Source organism: Caretta caretta, chromosome 14 (genome assembly GCF_965140235.1).
Source record: "Caretta caretta isolate rCarCar2 chromosome 14, rCarCar1.hap1, whole genome shotgun sequence".
In the NCBI taxonomy this organism is placed as follows: Eukaryota; Metazoa; Chordata; order Testudines; family Cheloniidae; genus Caretta; species Caretta caretta.
The window spans coordinates 30,440,654-30,462,336 of record NC_134219.1 but is presented as its reverse complement, the minus strand read 5'-3'; the positions used below and the strand labels follow the sequence as shown (position 1 = coordinate 30,462,336).

The 21,683-nt window shown below is 55.2% G+C and overlaps 1 protein-coding gene and 1 long non-coding RNA gene across 3 annotated transcripts in view; both read left to right on the top strand.

Moving 5' to 3' along the window:
• The window catches only part of LOC142069201 (maestro heat-like repeat-containing protein family member 7), a 32,347-nt gene extending 28,551 nt beyond the window's left edge, over positions 1 to 3,796 (top strand). The window contains exons 2-7 of the mRNA XM_075119715.1: positions 569 to 691; positions 1,187 to 1,266; positions 1,706 to 1,811; positions 2,269 to 2,364; positions 3,122 to 3,226; positions 3,617 to 3,796. Coding sequence (XP_074975816.1) covers positions 569 to 691; positions 1,187 to 1,266; positions 1,706 to 1,811; positions 2,269 to 2,364; positions 3,122 to 3,226; positions 3,617 to 3,796 — 690 coding nt within the window. The remainder of the gene's footprint in view (positions 1 to 568; positions 692 to 1,186; positions 1,267 to 1,705; positions 1,812 to 2,268; positions 2,365 to 3,121; positions 3,227 to 3,616) is intronic.
• A 2,356-nt stretch (positions 3,797 to 6,152) lies between these two features.
• LOC142069232 (uncharacterized) lies at positions 6,153 to 9,992 on the top strand. 2 transcript variants are annotated; one of them, XR_012665031.1, is made up of 4 exons: positions 6,153 to 6,371; positions 7,230 to 7,822; positions 8,488 to 8,676; positions 8,781 to 9,992. It is a non-coding gene; the product is annotated as an uncharacterized LOC142069232 (long non-coding RNA). The 2 variants fall into 2 exon arrangements; XR_012665030.1 differs by lacking the exon at positions 6,153 to 6,371 and adding an exon at positions 6,849 to 6,950.
• Positions 9,993 to 21,683: the final 11,691 nt, after the last annotated feature.

The following is a 21,683-nucleotide window of genomic DNA, read 5'->3' as shown; positions in this document are numbered from 1 at the left end:
CAGCTGTTGGGGGCTGAAGGCATCCCTGAGTGGGAGGTTTGGGGCCCAATCTGCCCTGGGTGCCTGAGGTGGGAAGGGGGTCTTGAATCCTGCTCTGCCCACCATGCCTCTGTCCTTCCCTCCCTGGTGCAGGGACCCCCCTGGATTCGGAGCAGGAGGAAGGGGTGGACATGGCCAAAGATGAAGCTGCTCTCAAGGTCATCCGAGAGCAGCTCCAGTGCAGAGATAAGGTACAAATGTTCCCCACCTGGGCTGGAAGCAAGATTGCCCTGTCCCTTCCCAGCATCCCCACCCCCTGCCGAGGGTCTTGTCCCTCCTGATCCACCACCCCTAATGGGGCCCTTTTACACCCATGATGTGGGACCCCCAAGATGGGGGTGTTTGTCCCCCCACAGGAACTGTCCCAGTTCCTGATCCTGCTTGTGTAGGAGTGGTGGGGAATTTGGAGAATAGGCGGGTCCCCACAATCCCCCATTGAGGCCAGAGCCCTGGAGCTGGTGTGGGTGGGGCAGGAAGGTCCCTAGCTAACAGGTTCTCTCTCGCTATACCCCACTCCTGGTGGGTCCAGGATGAGGGGCAGCAGCTCCTGTTCCTTCAGGCCATCTACCCCGCATGTCTGGCTGCACGGGAGAGAGGGGAGGACACGCTGGAGCCGCGCTGCTGCAAGGCGGCTGTGGTGAAGAGGATCGTGGTGAGTGAGACACGCCATACGGCAGCTGGAGGGAGGAGAGAGAGATGGGATTGGCAGGGGTATGGCCGGGCTAATGGGTGGGAGCTGGATGGTGTTGGAGGGGGCATCAGAGGGCAGGGATTGCTGGGGCTCAAGACTTGGGAGAAGAGAAGGGAGAAATTCTGAGATTGGTCAGTAGTGGGGAGGGGGGGAATTGTGGGGCTGGAGGGCAGCTGAGAGTGGGGGCCAAGGAATCACATGGTCCCAGCTCGGTCGTCGGGATGGGGCTGAATGGGGGCAGTTTTGAGAGGGAGGAGGAGAGAAGGGGATTGGGAGTGAGCTGGGCAGGAATCCGGGAAGGGGGACGAGTCTGATGGGCAGGAAGGAATGGGAAGAGCGGGAGGTGGTGGGGGATTCTGCTGGCCATGTGGGGCACTGGCTGTGTCATCTCCTCACTGGGAGGTGTCAGTCAGGCCTGAATCTCACACGCTCCTTTGTCTCCTTCGCGTCTCACAGGAGCTCATCGAGGAGCTTCCCCATGACTCGTCACCCAGCGCCGTCCTCGCCCACTCCCTGGCTGCAGTGGGCAACCTCTGGTACCGAGACAGCCCCACCCCCCCACCCCGCCGGCTCCCCTCACCCCAGTGCTGCTCAGGCCCAAGGCTGGGAGTCACCGTCACTGTCCCGCCCAGGTCACCTACCAAGAGTGGCGCCTCTGGCAGAGATGGTGGGGTGGGAAGGGTCACTCTCTCCTGGCGGGGCTCTTCTTTTCACTCCCATAACATGACAGGGGCCTTGGGGAGGGGCTCACTCCCGGGCTCAGATACAGGATGGGCAGCAGGCTCCAGGGAACAGGAGCTATTCCTGTCCTGCCACTGTCTGTCTGGGACGCCTTGGCCTTGTCATTCCCTAGCTAAGTGCCTCAGTTTCCGTTCTCGCCAGCCTGTGCCTCTATCCCTGTGGCTTGGTGTCCGTGTTGGCGACAGTCCCACCCCCGTACTGCACAGTCTAATACCAGCTCCTCTCTCTTGGCAGCACCATGAAACCTGCCCTGGAGCCAGAGCTAGAGACCCACCTCTTGCGAGCTGCCCTTCACTCCGTCTTCACCCTGGGCACGGAGAAGGACACCACCGACATCCAGGTACCTCCTCTTCCTCCATCCTCTTACTTTTCCAGAGTGGTCCTTGGTCCCTGCTCCCTTGGTTCGCTGGAGCTCCAGATTTAGGGGTGGGGTAGCGGAGATGGAACAAGCTGCAGGGTTGGATCCTTCCCTCCAGCAGGGAAGAGATTACCCCTCCCTGGGGGATTTCTTTCTTTCTTCCATAAGCCGTGTTTTGCCCAGAAGCCCAGCTTCCATCCATAGCAACTTGGCTGTTTCATACTCTTCTGCCTACAAGGCCCTCTGCAGAGACCTGCTAAGCTCATGGATCAAAGGTCCAGGTGTCATCAATTCTTGCGAATTGCCTGCAGTGGGATGTGAAGGAGAGAGGCCAGGATATGTGTTTTTGGGAGTCTCCCCAGTGCTTCCCAGAGACCCCTCTTCCCATCCTGTGGCAGGTGTAGGCTCAGGTTCCCTAACTCTGACCCATGCTTTGCAGGCTCTGCACAAAGTCATCCCAGAGGTCCTGGATGCCATGCTGGGGAACCTGCTGGCAGAGTCCCCAGACACAGACAGGCTCCACTTCATCTTGGAGGTGAGCCCCATTTCACCTGACCTCTTTGGGGGACTGGTAAGGAGAGACTGGAAGATCCATTTTCTACTCTATCCTCCCAGCTGGGTCCCCAGTGGGCCGTCCTTGGTTGGGGAGGTCAGTGCAATGCAGTGTCAGGTCCTTCCTTCTTGAGGGACAGAGGAAGGAGCTGGGACTACAAGCCAGAGCTCTGCCTGGTTCTACTGAGCACTAACCACAGGGCTCCTGGCTGTCTTGGGGAGTGAGAGTCTGAAAACCCACCCTTTCCCCCACCCCTCCACCACACACACCCCATGAGATTTGGGAGATGGTTCTCAGAGAAGAGGCACACGCTCCTTCCTAGAGAAACAGGAGGAGCCCAGGGAATCAGCCCTTCCCTCTGATCTGCTCTGAAATTCCTGGGGGGATTGTGTTCTCAGTCACTCCCTACATCCCCCCTAAGGATTTGCGTAGCAGGGAAGGGCCGAGGGTTCAGTCTCCTTTCTGGTGAACTCTTCAGGAATCAGGAGTTCTGGGAGGATGGGACCAGCCCCGACCCCGAACATTGTCCCAATCTAGAGAGACGCTGACAAGTTGTGACCTGCAGGGTACAAGCTGCGTCCTGGGGGAAAGAATCCCCTTCTAAAGCTCTGCCACCAAGGACTCAGCTATTCCCCCCTACGCAGAATGTCTCAGGCCCCTGGGGCTGGGGGCGTGGGGGGCTCATTTGCAAAGCAGGTGCACCTGGCCACTGAGTCTGACCTGCCTCCTTTCCCCACAGGATATCAACTTGTGGGTCGTGTCCAGGGTGTCGCAGGAGCGAGCCAGGGCCATCGGGAGCAGCACAGCCCTGCTGAGATACACAGTCACCCTCCCTGAGTTTGACGTAAGTGAGCTCTGAGCCCAGCTTGCTGGCTCCAGGCGGAGGCGGGCTGGCTCCAGCGGGCTGCAGGATCTGCTGCTGCTGGGGCTGTGGCTTAGGAGGGTTCTTCATGGGGAGGCAGAGTCAGAGCAGGGACTGAGCTAGGCTTGAGTCAAGTTCTTCTTGTCCTGGTTCAGTGTTGTCCCTGGGCCTTTAAGGGGCCCACGCTCCAGCCCCTGCTTGGCATCCCAAAGCAGCTCCAGGCTCCCTTGGCAGCAGAGCAAATGAAGGGTCGATCTCAAGCTCCTCTCCCCCAGCATCTCCTGCAGAGGAGCTAAGGGGAAGGAGCCCTCTGGCCCAGGGGAGCTGACAGGAAAATGCTGATGGAGTCCCCTCTGCTCTCCCTTCCATTAGATCTCAGCCGAGTTCCCTAGGATGGGTCACCATGTGGCCCAGCTGGCTCTATTTGTCAGCGATCCAGACAAGGACATCAGCCGGCAGGCCAGGGAGGGGACTTACCGGCTCTACCAACTGCTGCTCCAACAGAGGGGTAAGGAACCCAGCTGGGACACGGAACCCAATAGGGGACTATGAGTGACCACAGGTGGATAATGGATCCCCAGACCATTTCTCTCCGACTGACCCCAGCTGGAGGACAAGTCTCTCTCTGCCTCTGTTCTTCTCCACTCCACTGTGCAGCCACCAATGGGATTGGAAGGACACAGAAACTGCAACCAGAAGGAGAAAAGTCTCTCTCTCTCTCTCTCTCTCTTCCAGGCCTGACCATACATGAGGCGGAAGATCTCTGGTGCTATGACTGGCACCAGGACAGCAGGCTCTTGGGCTACAAGAACACAGCCAGAGTGGGGGAGGTAAGGGCACTGTGCCAGGGCATGACTCAGCTCAGGGAGTGTGGCTGGTTGGGTTCCCTGCAGTGGATGCCTCCTGGAGACAGGAAAAGAGCCCACTCCTTATTTCCAGCTCAGAGTTCCTCATCCAGCAACCAGTGGGACAGGCTGGTGCTAAAGGTCCCACATTGGAACCTCGCTAGTTGCCGTGATTTGAGTGTCTTACATGGCTGCATTGCTACGTGGCATAAGGAGGATCCCCGGGTGGGTGAGTTAAGATAGGATTATGGCTCTGGGTGTCTCTCTGCTCCTTGTCCCCCTGGCTGATCCCCAAGTGTCTGAGAGGAGAGCAATGGGTCAGTCAGTCACGATTGCTTGATCAGACCCTTCTTTAATTCCCTGCACCCTGTAGAAGCAGAGAAAGGAGGTGGGCTTTGCCCAATTCCATTGCCGGTCAGGAAGCAGAATGCCCCAACCTGGGAACTGGGTAGGGGACATAGTGAGCTCCAGAGCCAATATGGACCACATGCGCCCCCCTCATGTCTCCAGACCCAGCCAGGGAATGGCAGAGTATCTGGACCTCAGCCACTGTTCCAAAGAAGCACATTGTCACTGAGCCAAGTTGCGGCTACTTGCTGCACAAGTAGAAAATCAAAGACACCCCCCCTGCCCCCATCTCCCAAGCTGCGGGGAAGAGACCTTTGGTCTGTCAGCTCCAACCCCCTTGCCCCCCACAACACACACACACACTCCTCTAGCCGCTGAGGTGGAGGAGATCTCTCTGCTGGAAGCAATACAGGGTCCCCTGTCGTCTCTGTGCCCTGCACAGCAGAGTGGGCCTGCTCGCACACATTAGAGATCCATTTCCAGCCCATCCTGGCCCCTGCCATAAATTCCCCTCCCAAAAGAGCCACTGGAGGCTTTGGTCCCTCAGCATCTGCGACCTTTTAATAAAGGGGCTTCCCTGAGCCCTGGGACCCTGAAAGCCTCCTGGGGAATGAAGTGCCTTGGCCACAGCAGCTCTCTTCCCCGCCCTTTGGGGCACTAGAGGCCATTGTACCGCCAGGACTTGGAGGCTGTCTGTGGGCAATCTGCTCGAGCCTTGTGTCCTCTTGGTTTTAGGTCTTTGGAAAATTCTTCTCCATTGGGCAGAAAAGATCCTTCCTGCAGACAGCAGTGCTGGCCATCCACGACCCCCTGCTGCGTGTCAGCCAGGCTGGGCTGGTGCTCGTCTACTCCCTCCTGGGGGAAGCCCAGCAACTGATGGGGGTCACGGTACGCAGCTGCAATCGACTCAGGAGCTTGGGGTGGGGGCCGGGGCCTCATTCCCATCCTATCGCCATTCACTGGCCTGGTGGCAAGGAGCCTAGTGAGGACTTCTGGACTTCATGGACTTCTCTTCTTAGGATGTGGTGCTCTGCTATCACTCCTGGGAAGGACAGGAGAGTCCCCTAAGTGCCCTCTGGGAACCTTTCCTGTCCCACAGAGCTGCACCCATTTCCCCATAGCCTAGTGTCCATGTCACCCGAGCCACCATCGAGAGTTACTCCCTTCCCTGGCAGCCTGGGAGGCCAAGGACTGACTGGTGCTGGCGATTGACCAGGAAGGGCTGAGGCACATGGGCGTGGGAAGCTGGTCTTGCTGCTGATAGGGCTGGACCCACTCTAGAGAGAACGGGAGGATTCAGTCAGCAGGGGCTGCTGACCTGCCCCGTTCACCAGGGCTGCCATCCTGTGGCTTCAGCTTTTGTCACTGGGGTGACTTGGGGAAAGGTCTCAACCTCTCCCCATCCCACTTCACTGCTGCCAGAATCCCTCCTGCCCCCCGCTACCCTGCTAGAGCCCCCTCCCTGCCCTACCAGGGTGGGGATGGAGGTAGGGGTGGAGGAGAGGGTTCTACGAACTTGAGCGGTGTCCCCAGGTGGGTTGGAAGTGGACCAGCTGTCAGGGGCAGATGGGGAGGTGGCAGAAGCTCACCCTACAAGGAGGGGGGTTGGCACTGGAGGTCACTAGAGAGGACAGCAAGCCTCCATCCTGGGGGTCGGGAGGGTGAATCCAGCACTCAGACATGAGCAGCTGCTGGGTGGAAATGATGGTGCTGATTCCAGGTGCCCTTCATCCTCCCTGCTTCCTGGGGAGTGTCTCAGTCTCTGCCATGTTCTCGTTCCCCTGCAGCACGAGGATGTCACAGCCAAGGTCATGTGCCAGCTTCACATCATCAGGCACTTGCACCAGATGCCCGAGGCGCTGCAAGGGCTGTGGCTCGTCTGATGCTCTGAAAGGTTCCCCTCCCTGTTCAGCAAGTCCCGCTCCCTGCTGCAGGTACTGCTCTGTCTCACTGTAAATGCGGGGCTAGTGGAAGCAGAAATGGAGGCCCCGGCACTCACAGAAATTCTCTCCCCTCTCTGTGGAGCTGGTCCTTCCCTCGGCCCCCCAAATTCCTTCATCTGGGGCAGGAGCTCTTTCCCTCGCACCCATACCCCTCCCCTCTTTCCTTGATCTGACCCCCATCCCATTCCCCGTGCTCCCAGGCAGAGATCTTCCTGCCCCATATGGCGCAGAAGGACCTTTGGGTCAGGGCGACAGACTGTCTGCCCAACTGAAGCTCAGGAAGCTCCACATTTGAGGAGGTGAGGATGGGACAGAAGCTCAGGGCTAGCTTCATCTCCTGCCCTTTATTCTTCCTTTGGCCCTTCTCTGGGCTCTCAGAGTCTGACATGAAGAGGAGCCTCCTCCCCACATGTCTTCTAGGCCCTGGGGTGTGTGACAGCCTCCCAGATGGGTGCAGTCAGAAGCTGAACCACCTCAGGGAGCAGTGGGGGCAGGTCCCCTTGTCCGAGGAAACCAAGCAGTGGTAGTTCTCAAAGAGGCTGAGAGGGAAGACCCCACTCCCTCCTGGAGGTAAGAGCCATTGACTTCTTTGGGCATCTGGGTTTCTTGGGGGAGAAATGGGATCCCTGCTGCATAGCCTGGCTGGGAGCTTCCCCCATCCCTGGGACAGAGACATCTCCATCAATGTGCCACCCTTGTTTTTTTCCTAGCAAGGGGCTCCCCAGAGAACTCCTCAAACCTGTTCTCCTGGGAGCGTTTGTGGGAGGAGGCTCCCATCCCTCAGTCTCCAACTCCATCATGCAGTCTCTTTCACCTAACATCTCCGCTCTCCATCTCCACTTCCCGCAGGAGGACAAATGGACCTTCAGCTCCTAGAGAACGGACTCTGACCTCCTTCTGATCAGCAATGGGGTTTCACGATCCCTGCAGCAAACCTGTCAGCCGGGCTGGACCGGATTTGAAGGAGAAGGGTATCTAACAGGGTGGCTTGGACTATGGCTGCCTAGCCTGGGGCTAGGGCAAATTGATGACCAAGTGAGCCCCACCTGAGAGGAAACAAGGGAAAACAGCAGCAAAAGTCCAGAAGCAGAGCGAGCTGTTCAGTCGACGGCCTTGGGCCAAAATCTGGAGTCCAGGGTAGGACTGGGTTCTCTCACCGTCCCTAAGGAAGGGGACATAGAAGACCATAGAGACCCAAGAAGGGCAGGCCGAGCCGAAATCAGGCTGAGGCAGAACTCCCCACGAGGGTGGAAGGCCTTGTTTCTGTTCAAGACATTTTTGGACTTTGTTTGCAAGGAGCACGACCCAGGAAGGAGTGGAGTGAAGGCCAGTCACCTGGTTGGAGGGCTGAGTTCCCAGCCAAGAAACTGCAAGAGTGAGTATCAGCGGGGTTGCTAGCCCAGCGAGAAAGCGGTGACACGAGGCCTGGCCAGCATCTAGCGGTGAGTGAACTCTGGTACGCACCTGCTTCCATTCTGGAAACAGCCTGGTATTGGAGAGTGGGTGGGGAGAGCAGGGAGGTGGGAGGGGTTCCTGAGGCTGGGGTGGGGAGGAAGCTGTGGGTCTGGGAGGGGAAGGACTTGGCCCAGCTTGTGGGAGGGATCCTGCTGGCTGTGTCTGGAGCCCTGTGTAGCCTCTTCTGTGGGAAGTTCCCATGGGTCAGTGGGGCCTGAATCTCTCCTGCTCCTTTGGTCTCTTTGGGCTTCACAGGAGACGTCTGGTGAACTGCCCTTGGACTCTGGGCCCAGCACCGCTCAGAAATTATTCGCTACCTTCAGAGAGACAGGGCACAGCTCAGCCTGTTAGGTAGGCTGGAGACTCACACTTCACTCGAACACACAACGCTGAGGTGCTTTGGGAAGCACAGTAACAAAGAAGAGATTTAAGTGAAACTAAGCAAGAGAAAGAGACAAATTTCAAACAGACAAAGAAAACAAAACACACTTTGTAGTGACTTAAACTGAACCTTAACAAGTCACAATCTTTGCCTTAGCAGTTTCCAGACTAACATCTCAGCTTTCCTAACAGGCCTTCTTTGAAGTGCCTGTAGGGTACAAAACGTCTCTGTCGAATCCGCTGATTTGATTGCTTCGCCTTCTGGTTTCAGACCCTCTGTTCTCCTTCTGGGCTGCCTGGACCCTGACTGTAACATCTCTCTGGCCCAGCCTCTTACACAGATGTGTGCTGCAGCCAGCCCAGCACAGGGAGCAGTGGGGACAGATGATCTCATCCTGTCAGACCAAGAAACAGGGGTCCCAATGAGGCTTAGATGGAAGATCCCAGGCATCTCCTGGAGGTAAGAACCGTCCACTCTTCTGGGCACTTGGGGCTGTTGCAACAAAGAGGGGACTCCTGTTCCATAGCCTATTTGTCCTCATGACTGTGTTTTTTTATTCTCAGAGGATGCGTCCGGGACCCTGGAGACTGTTTCGTGCAGGAGGTTTGAGCGGGGAGAGATCACTCACTGTCCTGACCCCTGGGTCATTAACCCGGGTCTGCAGGGTTCCTGGGAGCAGCCAGCCTCCAGCACGCCACCTGGAAGCCTACGAAAAACTGCTTACCTAGGACTGACGAAGTAGTTTGAGGCTCCTATTGGCAGAGTCCCAGAGCAGCTAATCGGCCCCCAGGACCTCCTTAAACCAGCAGCAGGAACAAGCTGTCTGAACACCCGAGCTCCCACCCGCCCCCTCTGGACCGTGTGTTGGCTGTTCCTGCTCCCGCTCCCCAGGCTTGATTTCCTGGCATCCGGACTCGGGGTGACTCATCTGACTTGAGGTGCTGAACACAATTTGGTCTTTTGCTTCTGCTCTTCCAGTGTCCTGACCCAGCTGACTCTCGACTCCTGTCTCGTGAGTGTGGACTCTGCCTCTGACCACTAGATCTGGCTGCCCATGACCCGGCCGTGACACTGACTTTTCTACAATTCCTCCAGTGCCCTTTTCTGCTCTCCAGCTCTGCTCTCCCAGCAAGACACACCGATCCCTTGGCTCCCAGAGTCCTGCTTGCCTGCTAGACAAGGGCTCAGGGGGACAGCCTGTCTTGCCCCCTCCCCTACCACAGCTGCTTTTCCTCGGGGACTCTCCCTAGCGCAGAAGAGAATCCGTCCTGGCAGCAATTCAGGAAGTCACGGAAGGGACGATCTGCTCAGCTCCCTCTGCAATGCCACTGCCCGAGACCATTACGAGTGGGTGCCCAGTGACTGCGCCGGCAGCTCCTTGAGACACTCCTGGGGGCAGGGTAGTCGTGTTTCAGGATGACCGTGGGAAGCCATGCAAAGAGTGCGGCATTGAGGAGACTCTCCTGCTGTCCCAAAGGGTTTCTGTTCTGCTGCACGGTCAGATCGCGGGGCCGGCTGGCAGAATGGGGAAGAGCTGGTTGGTGATGGGTCGGAGGAATCACCATAGAGGTGGCAGCAGCTGCAGATCCTGGAGTCCCTGTGGTCAGGTTACCATGCGTCCGGATTTTCCCGGACATGTCCGGCTTTTTGGGTTTTAAATCGCCCTCAGGGAGGAATTTGTAAAACTCTCCAGAGGGCCGGGATTTCCCTCCCAATGCAGCACTCTGGGGGCTGGGGGGGAGCTGCGCGCTCTGCAGGGGAGCACGGCACTGTGTCTGGCTCCGCACCCCAGACACAGTGCTCTGAGCAGCAGGGTACGGGGGCCGGGGGGGGCTGGAGAAGGGGCATGGGGTCCCAAGGGACAGTCAGGGGACAGGGAGCAGGAGGGATTGGATGGGTCAGGGGTTCTGGGGGGAGCCTGTTAGGGGGTGGGCATATGGAGAGGGGTCAGGGGAGTCAAGGGACAGGGAGCAGGGGGGGTTGGATGGGGCGGAGGTTCGGGGGGGGAAGTCAGGGGCAGGGAGCAGTGGGGGTTAGATGGGTTGGGGGTTCTCTGGGGGCAGTCGGGGGACAGGGAGTGGTTGGATAGGTGTGGGAGACCCAGGGGTCTGTCAGGGGGCGGGGGTGCAGATAGGGGGCAGGACAGTCAGGGGACAGGTAGGGGGGAAGTTCTAGGGGGCAGTTAGGGTGGGGGGGTCTAAGGAGGGGGCAGTTGGAGACAGGGAGAAGGAAGGCTTAGATAGAGGGCAGGGTCCTGGGAGGGGGCGATCAGGGGACAAGGAGCAGCGGGGGTTGGATGGGTTGGCTGTTCTGGGGGGGGCAGTCAGGGGGCAGGAAGTGGGAGGGAGTAGATAGGGGGCAGGGCTACAACTCCCCCCCCCCCCCCCCCCACCGGAGTGTCCTCTTTTTTGAAAATTCAAATATGGTAACCCTACCCTATGGGCCAAGCCTCCATTCCTGAGAGTTCAGGCGAACCTCCCCCTGTTCTCAGGGAGTCTTTGGCTTTCGCGGCTGGGCCTGCCTGCCGAGACAGAGGACTCAGTGTTTCCATCAGGCTGCTCAGTTGCAAATGCAGCCACCCAAAGACGTGAAGAATGGAAGCGAAAGAGCAAAGCTGGACCCTCCGCTGAGCTCCTGCCATCAAGTGAGCACAGCCTGGGAGAGACGAGGGAAAGCTCCAAGGTGGCTGGTGGCTGCAGGAATCCAGGGGAGGAGAAATAAATAGTTAATGATGAATCCTACGGGCTTTGTCTTGTGTGGTGAAGGGTTTAAAATGGGTCTAGTTACTATTACATTCAAAGTAACAGCCGTGTTAGTCTGTATTCGCAAAAAGAAAAGGAGTACTTGTGGCACCTTAGCGACTAACCAATTTATTTGAGGATGAGCTTTCGTGAGCTACAGCTCACAAAAGCTCATGCTCAAATAAATTGGTTAGTCTCTAAGGTGCCACAAGTACTCCTTTTCTTATTACATTCAACTTTACAATCGCTGTGTCTGACTGAAGGGCAGGTCTGGAAAGGTCAGAGGTCACTCTAGGAGCTTCAAGTCTCCGATTCTGTCCCTATTGCCTGCTTTGACCAGCTGATCTCACCCCAACACATCCCTCAGGTGGTTGCAGTGGTGAGCTCTTTCCCTCTTTTTCTGGCTTAGCCGCCAGCATGGGGACGGGATACATGTGGCCAAGGAAATGGAGAGGCATGGGGGTCACTTGCAGAGGCATGCAGAGAACTTGCAGAGTTGCCTGTGAATGCAGCTCCTATGGGGGAAGCACGGTAGGGCACCGTGCACTCAGGGGCACCATTTCCAATTTTGGTGGTGGCGGGGAGGATAATTTTACCATGATTCAAAGGGCTACTTAGGCTCCTGAAAACTCTAGTGTTTTGGCAGATAACTTAGCAAAGAGCTGACAGGACCACTTGCCAGACTGCTTTCCGGGGAAGACAGCTATAAGAATGGATCCAGGGAATGGTTCTGTATCTCTGAGCTGTTTGGACACTTTCAGGGAACATTCCAGGTGCAAGACAGAGATCCCCAAAGTTATCCTGGGTAACCCTGAGAGACTTATGGAAAACTAGCAGATACCTCATCTCTGCTGTCACTTTGCACTGACAAACTTGGACTGTCCCAACCTGTTCATGTATTTTACCTGCTTTAACCTCTCAATAACTTTCATCTATAAAAGAAAGAAAATTAAATAAATGACGTAGTTACACCGATATAGGGCCGTAGCATAAACCCGACCTCAGAGTTGTCCCATTGAAATGGAATTATTCACAGCAGTCATTAAAGTGAAACATGCACGTAAGGGTTTCCAGGGCCGAGATTAAGGCCACAGCGTAGGAGAGGTGCCGATGCAAGAAGAGAAGAGCTGTGCAAAAACTGAAATACCACTTGGAACCTGGCCCAAACAATGCAGCATGACAAATAAACTCCTCTTGTTATACAGTAATAGAGCTGGTTCAAAATGGTTTTACACTCACAATGCAACCTTTGAACTAGAAATGCCACTTTGGATTACATTGATCATTTGAAAAAGGTTCCCTTTTTAAAAAAATCATTTTGGATTTCTCTGCCCACTTGAGAGAGAACGTGGAGTTTTTCCCACCAAAACTAAACAAAAATTTGATCATGAAAAACATTTTCAAATAAGTTAGAAGAATATCGGGGGTGGGGGGGAAGTGGTTTCTTCTTCAATTTTCATGACCCTCTCCACCCCCGCTATTTTTGACCAGTTCTAATTATGAATAAATGTCTGTCTGTCCATGAATGATAAATATGTCTGCTTCTGAAACATTTACAAACAACGGCTCTCATCAAGAGCCCTGAGGTCACATTACGCAGAGAAACACCCAGGCCTGCGGGGTTCACATTCACAAAGACATAAACCGCCCCAGGATGGGAATGTCACACACAACACAGCGTGACTGGCCCAGGTTAGTGAGGTGCATGTTTTGCTATTGCTGGCAAATTGTGCTTTTGGGAGGTGGGAGGCGGGGGGGAGTTATATTTGCAAGGAGTTCTTCATCCTCTCCCACTCTCAGCCAGGGGTGCCAGAACAGCGGAGACCAGGGCTCACCACTTTTTACTGGCCATAAGTGTGAGCGACTGGATGAGGGGGGACAGACGGGAGCCGGGGGGGGCGGTGTTTTGGGGGCAAGGGGGGGCATGAAGTGGGAGCTCAGGGAGAAAGGAGGCATGAGGGGTGGCCTCGGAAAGGGGTGGTTTGAGGGGGCCGGACCTCGAGGAGAAGGGGTGGCACAGGGGCTGGGCCACGGTTTGGGTGTCAGAAGCCCCCCCCCTTTTAGGAAGCTTTTGCCCATCTTGCCCTCATCTCAAATAAATTTGTTACAGTAAGAAAACTTTGAGCAACAAGGAGACTCAAAGACCCACAATATAACCGCTAAAATCCTCACCCACCCCTAGAGCTGGGCAAACAGAATTTTTTGGTCGCTGACAATTCCAAAAAAAGAGATGGAAAAAAACTGGTTTCGGGTTGAACAAAAGTAACGTTTTTCCAAATTTTTGATGAACGAAAAAGCTTTAAAAAACAAAAACAAAAAGACCCAGGAACATTTCAAGGGTTGTAACTTTTTGAATTTTTTAAAAAAAACTAAAGGACATTTTTAAACAAAAAATTGTTTCAAGCTGAAAAATCAAAATGGTTTGTTTGGAAAGTGTCTAAACGAAATGCTTCTACTTTTTAACAACTGAGGGGAGGGGCTGGATGTGAACAATTCAGCAGAATGCATATGAATTCGGAAACTGCTGAATCTAAAATAGGTTTAGATGAAAGTTTCGCCCAGTTTAGTCCCCACCATTGAGGGGCATTGTAGGAGGGATCAGCTCTTCTAGCTGGTTCCCCAGCCCAAGTCTGTCTCCATTTAATGGGTCCCTCTCCCCCACTCCGGTTTAGGGTTGCCAATTGTAATTGGACCTATTCCTGAAGATTTTATCACATGAGATGATCTTTAATTAAAAATTAATCTTTAATTCCTGCAGACTCCCGGTCACCCTGGAGGATTGGCAATGCTACTCCAGTTTCCTGGGCCACACCCGTGTCCCCGCCTAATGGATTCCTTCCTCTGGGTTCCTGGGTGAAGCGTCTGTCCTCCATGAGCAGGTCTCCTTCCCCATTCTCCAGGGCTGGGTCTCGATTCCTGTTTCTAATTCCCTGGGCCTAGTCCCCGTCCCTGTCACACACTGCGGTGAGCTCATATTCCTGTGAATCCTGCGGACTTCCAGGCTGCTGGGAGGGATGAGTCAGCAGCTTCCTGAAGATGAGTCGCGGGTAAGCAAACACTTTCCCTCTACCTTTCCAAAACCCACATAGGTACAGTGAGACTAGCACCCCCACCACTGCCACCACTCCACGCACCAGGAGACGATTCCAGGACGCTGGCTCTGAAACAAAAGAGAGAGAAAGGCCCCATGACTAAGGGACTCCATTAAATCATCCCACTGCTGCCATGAGGGTCCCAGAAGATGAAGACGTTCCTGGGATACAGGAAGAGCTGAGTTGGGTCGTGTGCACATGGGCAGCACTCAGAGCAGCGGGAATGAGATCTCCAGGCTCATTATCCCCATCGGCCAACGTGACGGAGGGAGAAAGGTGAGCCTGGCAAAGCAGCCCCTGTTCCAGAGTCTGGGAACCGTGATTTTTAAGATGCTCCAGGTTGGGGTCCCTCAGGTCTTAAAGTTAGAGGGGAAGGTTACTCATGTACTCATCATGTACTCCAGCGTCTCCTGAAGCGTGGGGAAGGGCTAGCCATGGTGGGAAGGGTGGGGTTTGAAGACGAGTACATGAAAATGGGGGGGTGGGGTCGCTAACACATTGCTGACGGGTGAGGGGCACGATCAGTTTCTTTGCCTTGAGGAGGGGGCTCAGCTTTTAAAAGTTTTGGGAAGAATAATTTAGTCTGAGCCCTGGCATAACCCAGGCCAGAGAACGTCGCCTACTGATTCCTGCACCCAGTCCAGTGATTTATGGCACTGACTTGGCATTGAGAGGGATTTTATCATACGCTGAAATCCAGCTGCAGAAGGGAAAGGGCATTAGAAGCTGAAAGACCCCAGAAGTGGCTCTGGTTTTCTACTCGAAATAACGGGGGCTGATTTTTCAGCAATAGTGGCTGTGGCAACATTTGTATTTTTAGGTCTGATTTTAAACAGTGCAACTGAGGATCCACATTTGTGTATCTGTAAAGTGAAGTACCCCCCGTTTAGTCTCCTGGGTACGGCCCTACCAAATTCACAATCCAGTTTGGTAAATTTCATGGTCACAAGATTTTTAAAAGTCTTTCCCGGGCTCGAGGGGGCGGCCATTGTGACGATGTGACGCAGCAGGGAGCGGGGAGTGTTGACCTGGGGATGGGAGACCTGAGAGCCTGTCACCTGAGCCAGGAGGGGGAGGGGGAAGTAACACCTCTGCCAGCACTGTGGACAGAGGCGTGAGCAGGGAACCTGCTGGGTGGGTTTACTTTCAGTTTGGGGCTGGGTGGAGGAACACAGGGAACCCCAGGGCTGGGGTCTACGCTCCCTGCTCCCCCAGAAGGACTCGACTGAGGGGTCCTGGGTGTACCCACAAGCTCTGTTTTGGACTGTGTTCCTGTTGTCCAATAAACCTTCTGTTTTACTGGCTGGCTGAGAGTCTCAGTGAATCCCAAGAAGAGGGGTGCAGGGCCTGGACTCCCCCACACTCCCTGACAGCCATCTGTCCCCCCTCTCCCTTCCCCCCCTTTCCCGGGCTCGGGGGGAGCACTCTGTCCCCCTTCCCCACCTTTCCCGGGCTGGGGGGGCCCTCTGTCCCCCCTCTCCCTTCCCCCCCTTTCCTGGGCTGGGTGGGGCCCTGTGTCCCCCTTCCCCCCCTTTCCCGGGCTAGGGGGGCCCTCTGTCCCCCCTTTCCCTTCCCACCTTTCCTGGGCTCGGGGGGGGCCCTCTTTCCCCCCTCTCCCTTCCCGTGCTGGGGGGGCCCTGTGTCCCCTTTCCTCCCCTTTCCCATGCTGGGGGGGCCCTGTGTCCCTCTTCCACCCCTTTTCTGGGCTGGGAGGGGCCCTCTGTCCATCTTCCCCCGCTTTCCCGGGCTGGGGGGGTGGCCCTGTGTCCCCCTTCCCCCGCTTTCCCGGGCTGGGGTCGGGCCCTGTGTCCCCCCTTTCCCTTCCCCCCTTTCCCGGGGTGGGGGGGCCTGTGTCCACCTTCCCCCCTTTCCCGGGCTTGGGGGGCCCCTCTCTCCCCCCTCTCCCTTCTCCCCCTTTCCCGGATTGCGGTGGGCCCTCTGTCCCCCCTTTCCCTTCTCCCCTTTCCTGGGCTGGGGGGGCCCTGTGTCCCCCATCCCCCCCCTTCCTGGGCTGGGGGGGCCCTCTGTCCCCCTTCCCCCATTTTCCGGGCTTGGGGGGACCCTCTCTCCCCCCTCTCCCTTCCCCCACTTTCCCGGGCTGTGACCCCTCTCTCCCTTCCCCCCCTTTCCCGGGCTCTGGAGGGGCCCTGCGTTCCCCTTCCCCCCCTTTCCCAGGTTGGGGGGGGACCCTGTGGTCCCCCTTCAGCCACTTTTCCGGGCTGGGGGTGGCCCTGTGTCCCCCCTCTTCTTTTCTCCCCCTTTCCCCCCCTTTCCCAGGCTGGGGGGCCCTGTGTCCCCCTTCCCCCCCTTTCCTGGGCAGGAGGGATTCTGGCAGCAGTGAAGTGGGATGGGGAGAACTTGAGACATTTCCCCAAGTCACCCCAGTGACAAAAGCTGAAGCCACAGGATGGCAGCCCTGGTGAACGGGGCAGGTCAGCAGCAGTCAAGGGGCGGGGTTAGGGTTTGATTGATGGTAGGGCCCTTATACTACTAGGGACAGAGGGCCCCCCCAGCCCGAGAAGGGGGGTAAGATGGACAGAGGGCCCCCCCAGCCCGGGAAAGGGGGGAAGGGAAAGGGGGGACAGAGGGCCACCCCAGCCCGGAAAAGGGGGGGAAATGTGACACAGGGCCCCCCAGCCTGGAGCATCTTAAAAATCACGGTTCCCAGACTCTGGAACAGGGGCTGCTTTGCCAGGCTCACCTTTCTCCCTCCGTCACGTTGGCCGATGGGGATAATGAGCCTGGAGATCTCATTCCCGCTGCTCTGAGTGCTGCCCATGTGCACACGACCCAACTCAGCTCTTCCTGTATCCCAGGAACGTCTTCATCTTCTGGGACCCTCATGGCAGCAGTGGGATGATTTAATGGAGTCCCTTAGTCATGGGGCCTTTCTCTCTCTTTTGTTTCAGAGCCAGCATCCTGGAATCGTCTCCTGGTGCGTGGAGTGGTGGCAGTGGTGGGGGTGCTAGTCTCACTGTACCTATGTGGGTTTTGGAAAGGTAGAGGGAAAGTGTTTGCTTACCCGCGACTCATCTTCAGGAAGCTGCTGACTCATCCCTCCCAGCAGCCTGGAAGTCCGCAGGATTCACAGGAATATGAGCTCACCGCAGTGTGTGACAGGGACGGGGACTAGGCCCAGGGAATTAGAAACAGGAATCGAGACCCAGCCCTGGAGAATGGGGAAGGAGACCTGCTCATGGAGGACAGACGCTTCACCCAGGAACCCAGAGGAAGGAATCCATTAGGCGGGGACACGGGTGTGGCCCAGGAAACTGGAGTAGCATTGCCAATCCTCCAGGGTGACCGGGAGTCTGCAGGAATTAAAGATTAATTTTTAATTAAAGATCATCTCATGTGATAAAATCTTCAGGAATAGGTCCAATTACAATTGGCAACCCTAAACCGGAGTGGGGGAGAGGGACCCATTAAATGGAGACAGACTTGGGCTGGGGAACCAGCTAGAAGAGCTGATCCCTCCTACAATGCCCCTCAATGGTGGGGACTAAACTGGGCGAAACTTTCATCTAAACCTATTTTAGATTCAGCAGTTTCCGAATTCATATGCATTCTGCTGAATTGTTCACATCCAGCCCCTCCCCTCAGTTGTTAAAAAGTAGAAGCATTTCGTTTAGACACTTTCCAAACAAACCATTTTGATTTTTCAGCTTGAAACAATTTTTTGTTTAAAAATGTCCTTTAGTTTTTTTTAAAAAATTCAAAAAGTTACAACCCTTGAAATGTTCCTGGGTCTTTTTGTTTTTGTTTTTTAAAGCTTTTTCGTTCATCAAAAATTTGGAAAAACGTTACTTTTGTTCAACCCGAAACCAGTTTTTTTCCATCTCTTTTTTTGGAATTGTCAGCGACCAAAAAATTCTGTTTGCCCAGCTCTAGGGGTGGGTGAGGATTTTAGCGGTTATATTGTGGGTCTTTGAGTCTCCTTGTTGCTCAAAGTTTTCTTACTGTAACAAATTTATTTGAGATGAGGGCAAGATGGGCAAAAGCTTCCTAAAAGGGGGGGGGCTTCTGACACCCAAACCGTGGCCCAGCCCCTGTGCCACCCCTTCTCCTCGAGGTCCGGCCCCCTCAAACCACCCCTTTCCGAGGCCACCCCTCATGCCTCCTTTCTCCCTGAGCTCCCACTTCATGCCCCCCCTTGCCCCCAAAACACCGCCCCCCCCGGCTCCCGTCTGTCCCCCCTCATCCAGTCGCTCACACTTATGGCCAGTAAAAAGTGGTGAGCCCTGGTCTCCGCTGTTCTGGCACCCCTGGCTGAGAGTGGGAGAGGATGAAGAACTCCTTGCAAATATAACTCCCCCCCGCCTCCCACCTCCCAAAAGCACAATTTGCCAGCAATAGCAAAACATGCACCTCACTAACCTGGGCCAGTCACGCTGTGTTGTGTGTGACATTCCCATCCTGGGGCGGTTTATGTCTTTGTGAATGTGAACCCCGCAGGCCTGGGTGTTTCTCTGCGTAATGTGACCTCAGGGCTCTTGATGAGAGCCGTTGTTTGTAAATGTTTCAGAAGCAGACATATTTATCATTCATGGACAGACAGACATTTATTCATAATTAGAACTGGTCAAAAATAGCGGGGGTGGAGAGGGTCATGAAAATTGAAGAAGAAACCACTTCCCCCCCACCCCCGATATTCTTCTAACTTATTTGAAAATGTTTTTCATGATCAAATTTTTGTTTAGTTTTGGTGGGAAAAACTCCACGTTCTCTCTCAAGTGGGCAGAGAAATCCAAAATGATTTTTTTAAAAAGGGAACCTTTTTCAAATGATCAATGTAATCCAAAGTGGCATTTCTAGTTCAAAGGTTGCATTGTGAGTGTAAAACCATTTTGAACCAGCTCTATTACTGTATAACAAGAGGAGTTTATTTGTCATGCTGCATTGTTTGGGCCAGGTTCCAAGTGGTATTTCAGTTTTTGCACAGCTCTTCTCTTCTTGCATTGGCACCTCTCCTACGCTGTGGCCTTAATCTCGGCCCTGGAAACCCTTACGTGCATGTTTCACTTTAATGACTGCTGTGAATAATTCCATTTCAATGGGACAACTCTGAGGTCGGGTTTATGCTACGGCCCTATATCGGTGTAACTACGTCATTTATTTAATTTTCTTTCTTTTATAGATGAAAGTTATTGAGAGGTTAAAGCAGGTAAAATACATGAACAGGTTGGGACAGTCCAAGTTTGTCAGTGCAAAGTGACAGCAGAGATGAGGTATCTGCTAGTTTTCCATAAGTCTCTCAGGGTTACCCAGGATAACTTTGGGGATCTCTGTCTTGCACCTGGAATGTTCCCTGAAAGTGTCCAAACAGCTCAGAGATACAGAACCATTCCCTGGATCCATTCTTATAGCTGTCTTCCCCGGAAAGCAGTCTGGCAAGTGGTCCTGTCAGCTCTTTGCTAAGTTATCTGCCAAAACACTAGAGTTTTCAGGAGCCTAAGTAGCCCTTTGAATCATGGTAAAATTATCCTCCCCGCCACCACCAAAATTGGAAATGGTGCCCCTGAGTGCACGGTGCCCTACCGTGCTTCCCCCATAGGAGCTGCATTCACAGGCAACTCTGCAAGTTCTCTGCATGCCTCTGCAAGTGACCCCCATGCCTCTCCATTTCCTTGGCCACATGTATCCCGTCCCCATGCTGGCGGCTAAGCCAGAAAAAGAGGGAAAGAGCTCACCACTGCAACCACCTGAGGGATGTGTTGGGGTGAGATCAGCTGGTCAAAGCAGGCAATAGGGACAGAATCGGAGACTTGAAGCTCCTAGAGTGACCTCTGACCTTTCCAGACCTGCCCTTCAGTCAGACACAGCGATTGTAAAGTTGAATGTAATAAGAAAAGGAGTACTTGTGGCACCTTAGAGACTAACCAATTTATTTGAGCATGAGCTTTTGTGAGCTGTAGCTCACGAAAGCTCATCCTCAAATAAATTGGTTAGTCGCTAAGGTGCCACAAGTACTCCTTTTCTTTTTGCGAATACAGACTAACACGGCTGTTACTTTGAATGTAATAGTAACTAGACCCATTTTAAACCCTTCACCACACAAGACAAAGCCCGTAGGATTCATCATTAACTATTTATTTCTCCTCCCCTGGATTCCTGCAGCCACCAGCCACCTTGGAGCTTTCCCTCCTCTCCCAGGCTGTGCTCACTTGATGGCAGGAGCTCAGCGGAGGGTCCAGCTTTGCTCTTTCGCTTCCATTCTTCACGTCTTTGGGTGGCTGCATTTGCAACTGAGCAGCCTGATGGAAACACTGAGTCCTCTGTCTCGGCAGGCAGGCCCAGCCGCGAAAGCCAAAGACTCCCTGAGAACAGGGGGAGGTTCGCCTGAACTCTCAGGAATGGAGGCTTGGCCCATAGGGTAGGGTTACCATATTTGAATTTTCAAAAAAGAGGACACTCCGGTGGGGGGGGGGGGGAGTTGTAGCCCTGCCCCCTATCTACTCCCTCCCACTTCCTGCCCCCTGACTGCCCCCCCCAGAACAGCCAACCCATCCAACCCCCGCTGCTCCTTGTCCCCTGATCGCCCCCTCCCAGGACCCTGCCCTCTATCTAAGCCTTCCTTCTCCCTGTCTCCAACTGCCCCCTCCTTAGACCCCCCCACCCTAACTGCCCCCTAGAACTTCCCCCCTACCTGTCCCCTGACTGTCCTGCCCCCTATCTGCACCCCCGCCCCCTGACAGACCCCCGGGTCTCCCACACCTATCCAACCACTCCCTGTCCCCCGACTGCCCCCAGAGAACCCCCAACCCATCTAACCCCCACTGCTCCCTGCCCCTGACTTCCCCCCCCGAACCTCCGCCCCATCCAACCCCCCCTGCTCCCTGTCCCTTGACTCCCCTGACCCCTCTCCATATGCCCACCCCCTAACAGGCTCCCCCCAGAACCCCTGACCCATCCAATCCCTCCTGCTCCCTGTCCCCTGACTGTCCCTTGGGACCCCATGCCCCTTCTCCAGCCCCCCCCGGCCCCCGTACCCTGCTGCTCAGAGCACTGTGTCTGGGGTGCGGAGCCAGACACAGTGCCGTGCTCCCCTGCAGAGCGCGCAGCTCCCCCCCAGCCCCCAGAGTGCTGCATTGGGAGGGAAATCCCGGCCCTCTGGAGAGTTTTACAAATTCCTCCCTGAGGGCGATTTAAAACCCAAAAAGCCGGACATGTCCGGGAAAATCCGGACGCATGGTAACCTGACCACAGGGACTCCAGGATCTGCAGCTGCTGCCACCTCTATGGTGATTCCTCCGACCCATCACCAACCAGCTCTTCCCCATTCTGCCAGCCGGCCCCGCGATCTGACCGTGCAGCAGAACAGAAACCCTTTGGGACAGCAGGAGAGTCTCCTCAATGCCGCACTCTTTGCATGGCTTCCCACGGTCATCCTGAAACACGACTACCCTGCCCCCAGGAGTGTCTCAAGGAGCTGCCGGCGCAGTCACTGGGCACCCACTCGTAATGGTCTCGGGCAGTGGCATTGCAGAGGGAGCTGAGCAGATCGTCCCTTCCGTGACTTCCTGAATTGCTGCCAGGACGGATTCTCTTCTGCGCTAGGGAGAGTCCCCGAGGAAAAGCAGCTGTGGTAGGGGAGGGGGCAAGACAGGCTGTCCCCCTGAGCCCTTGTCTAGCA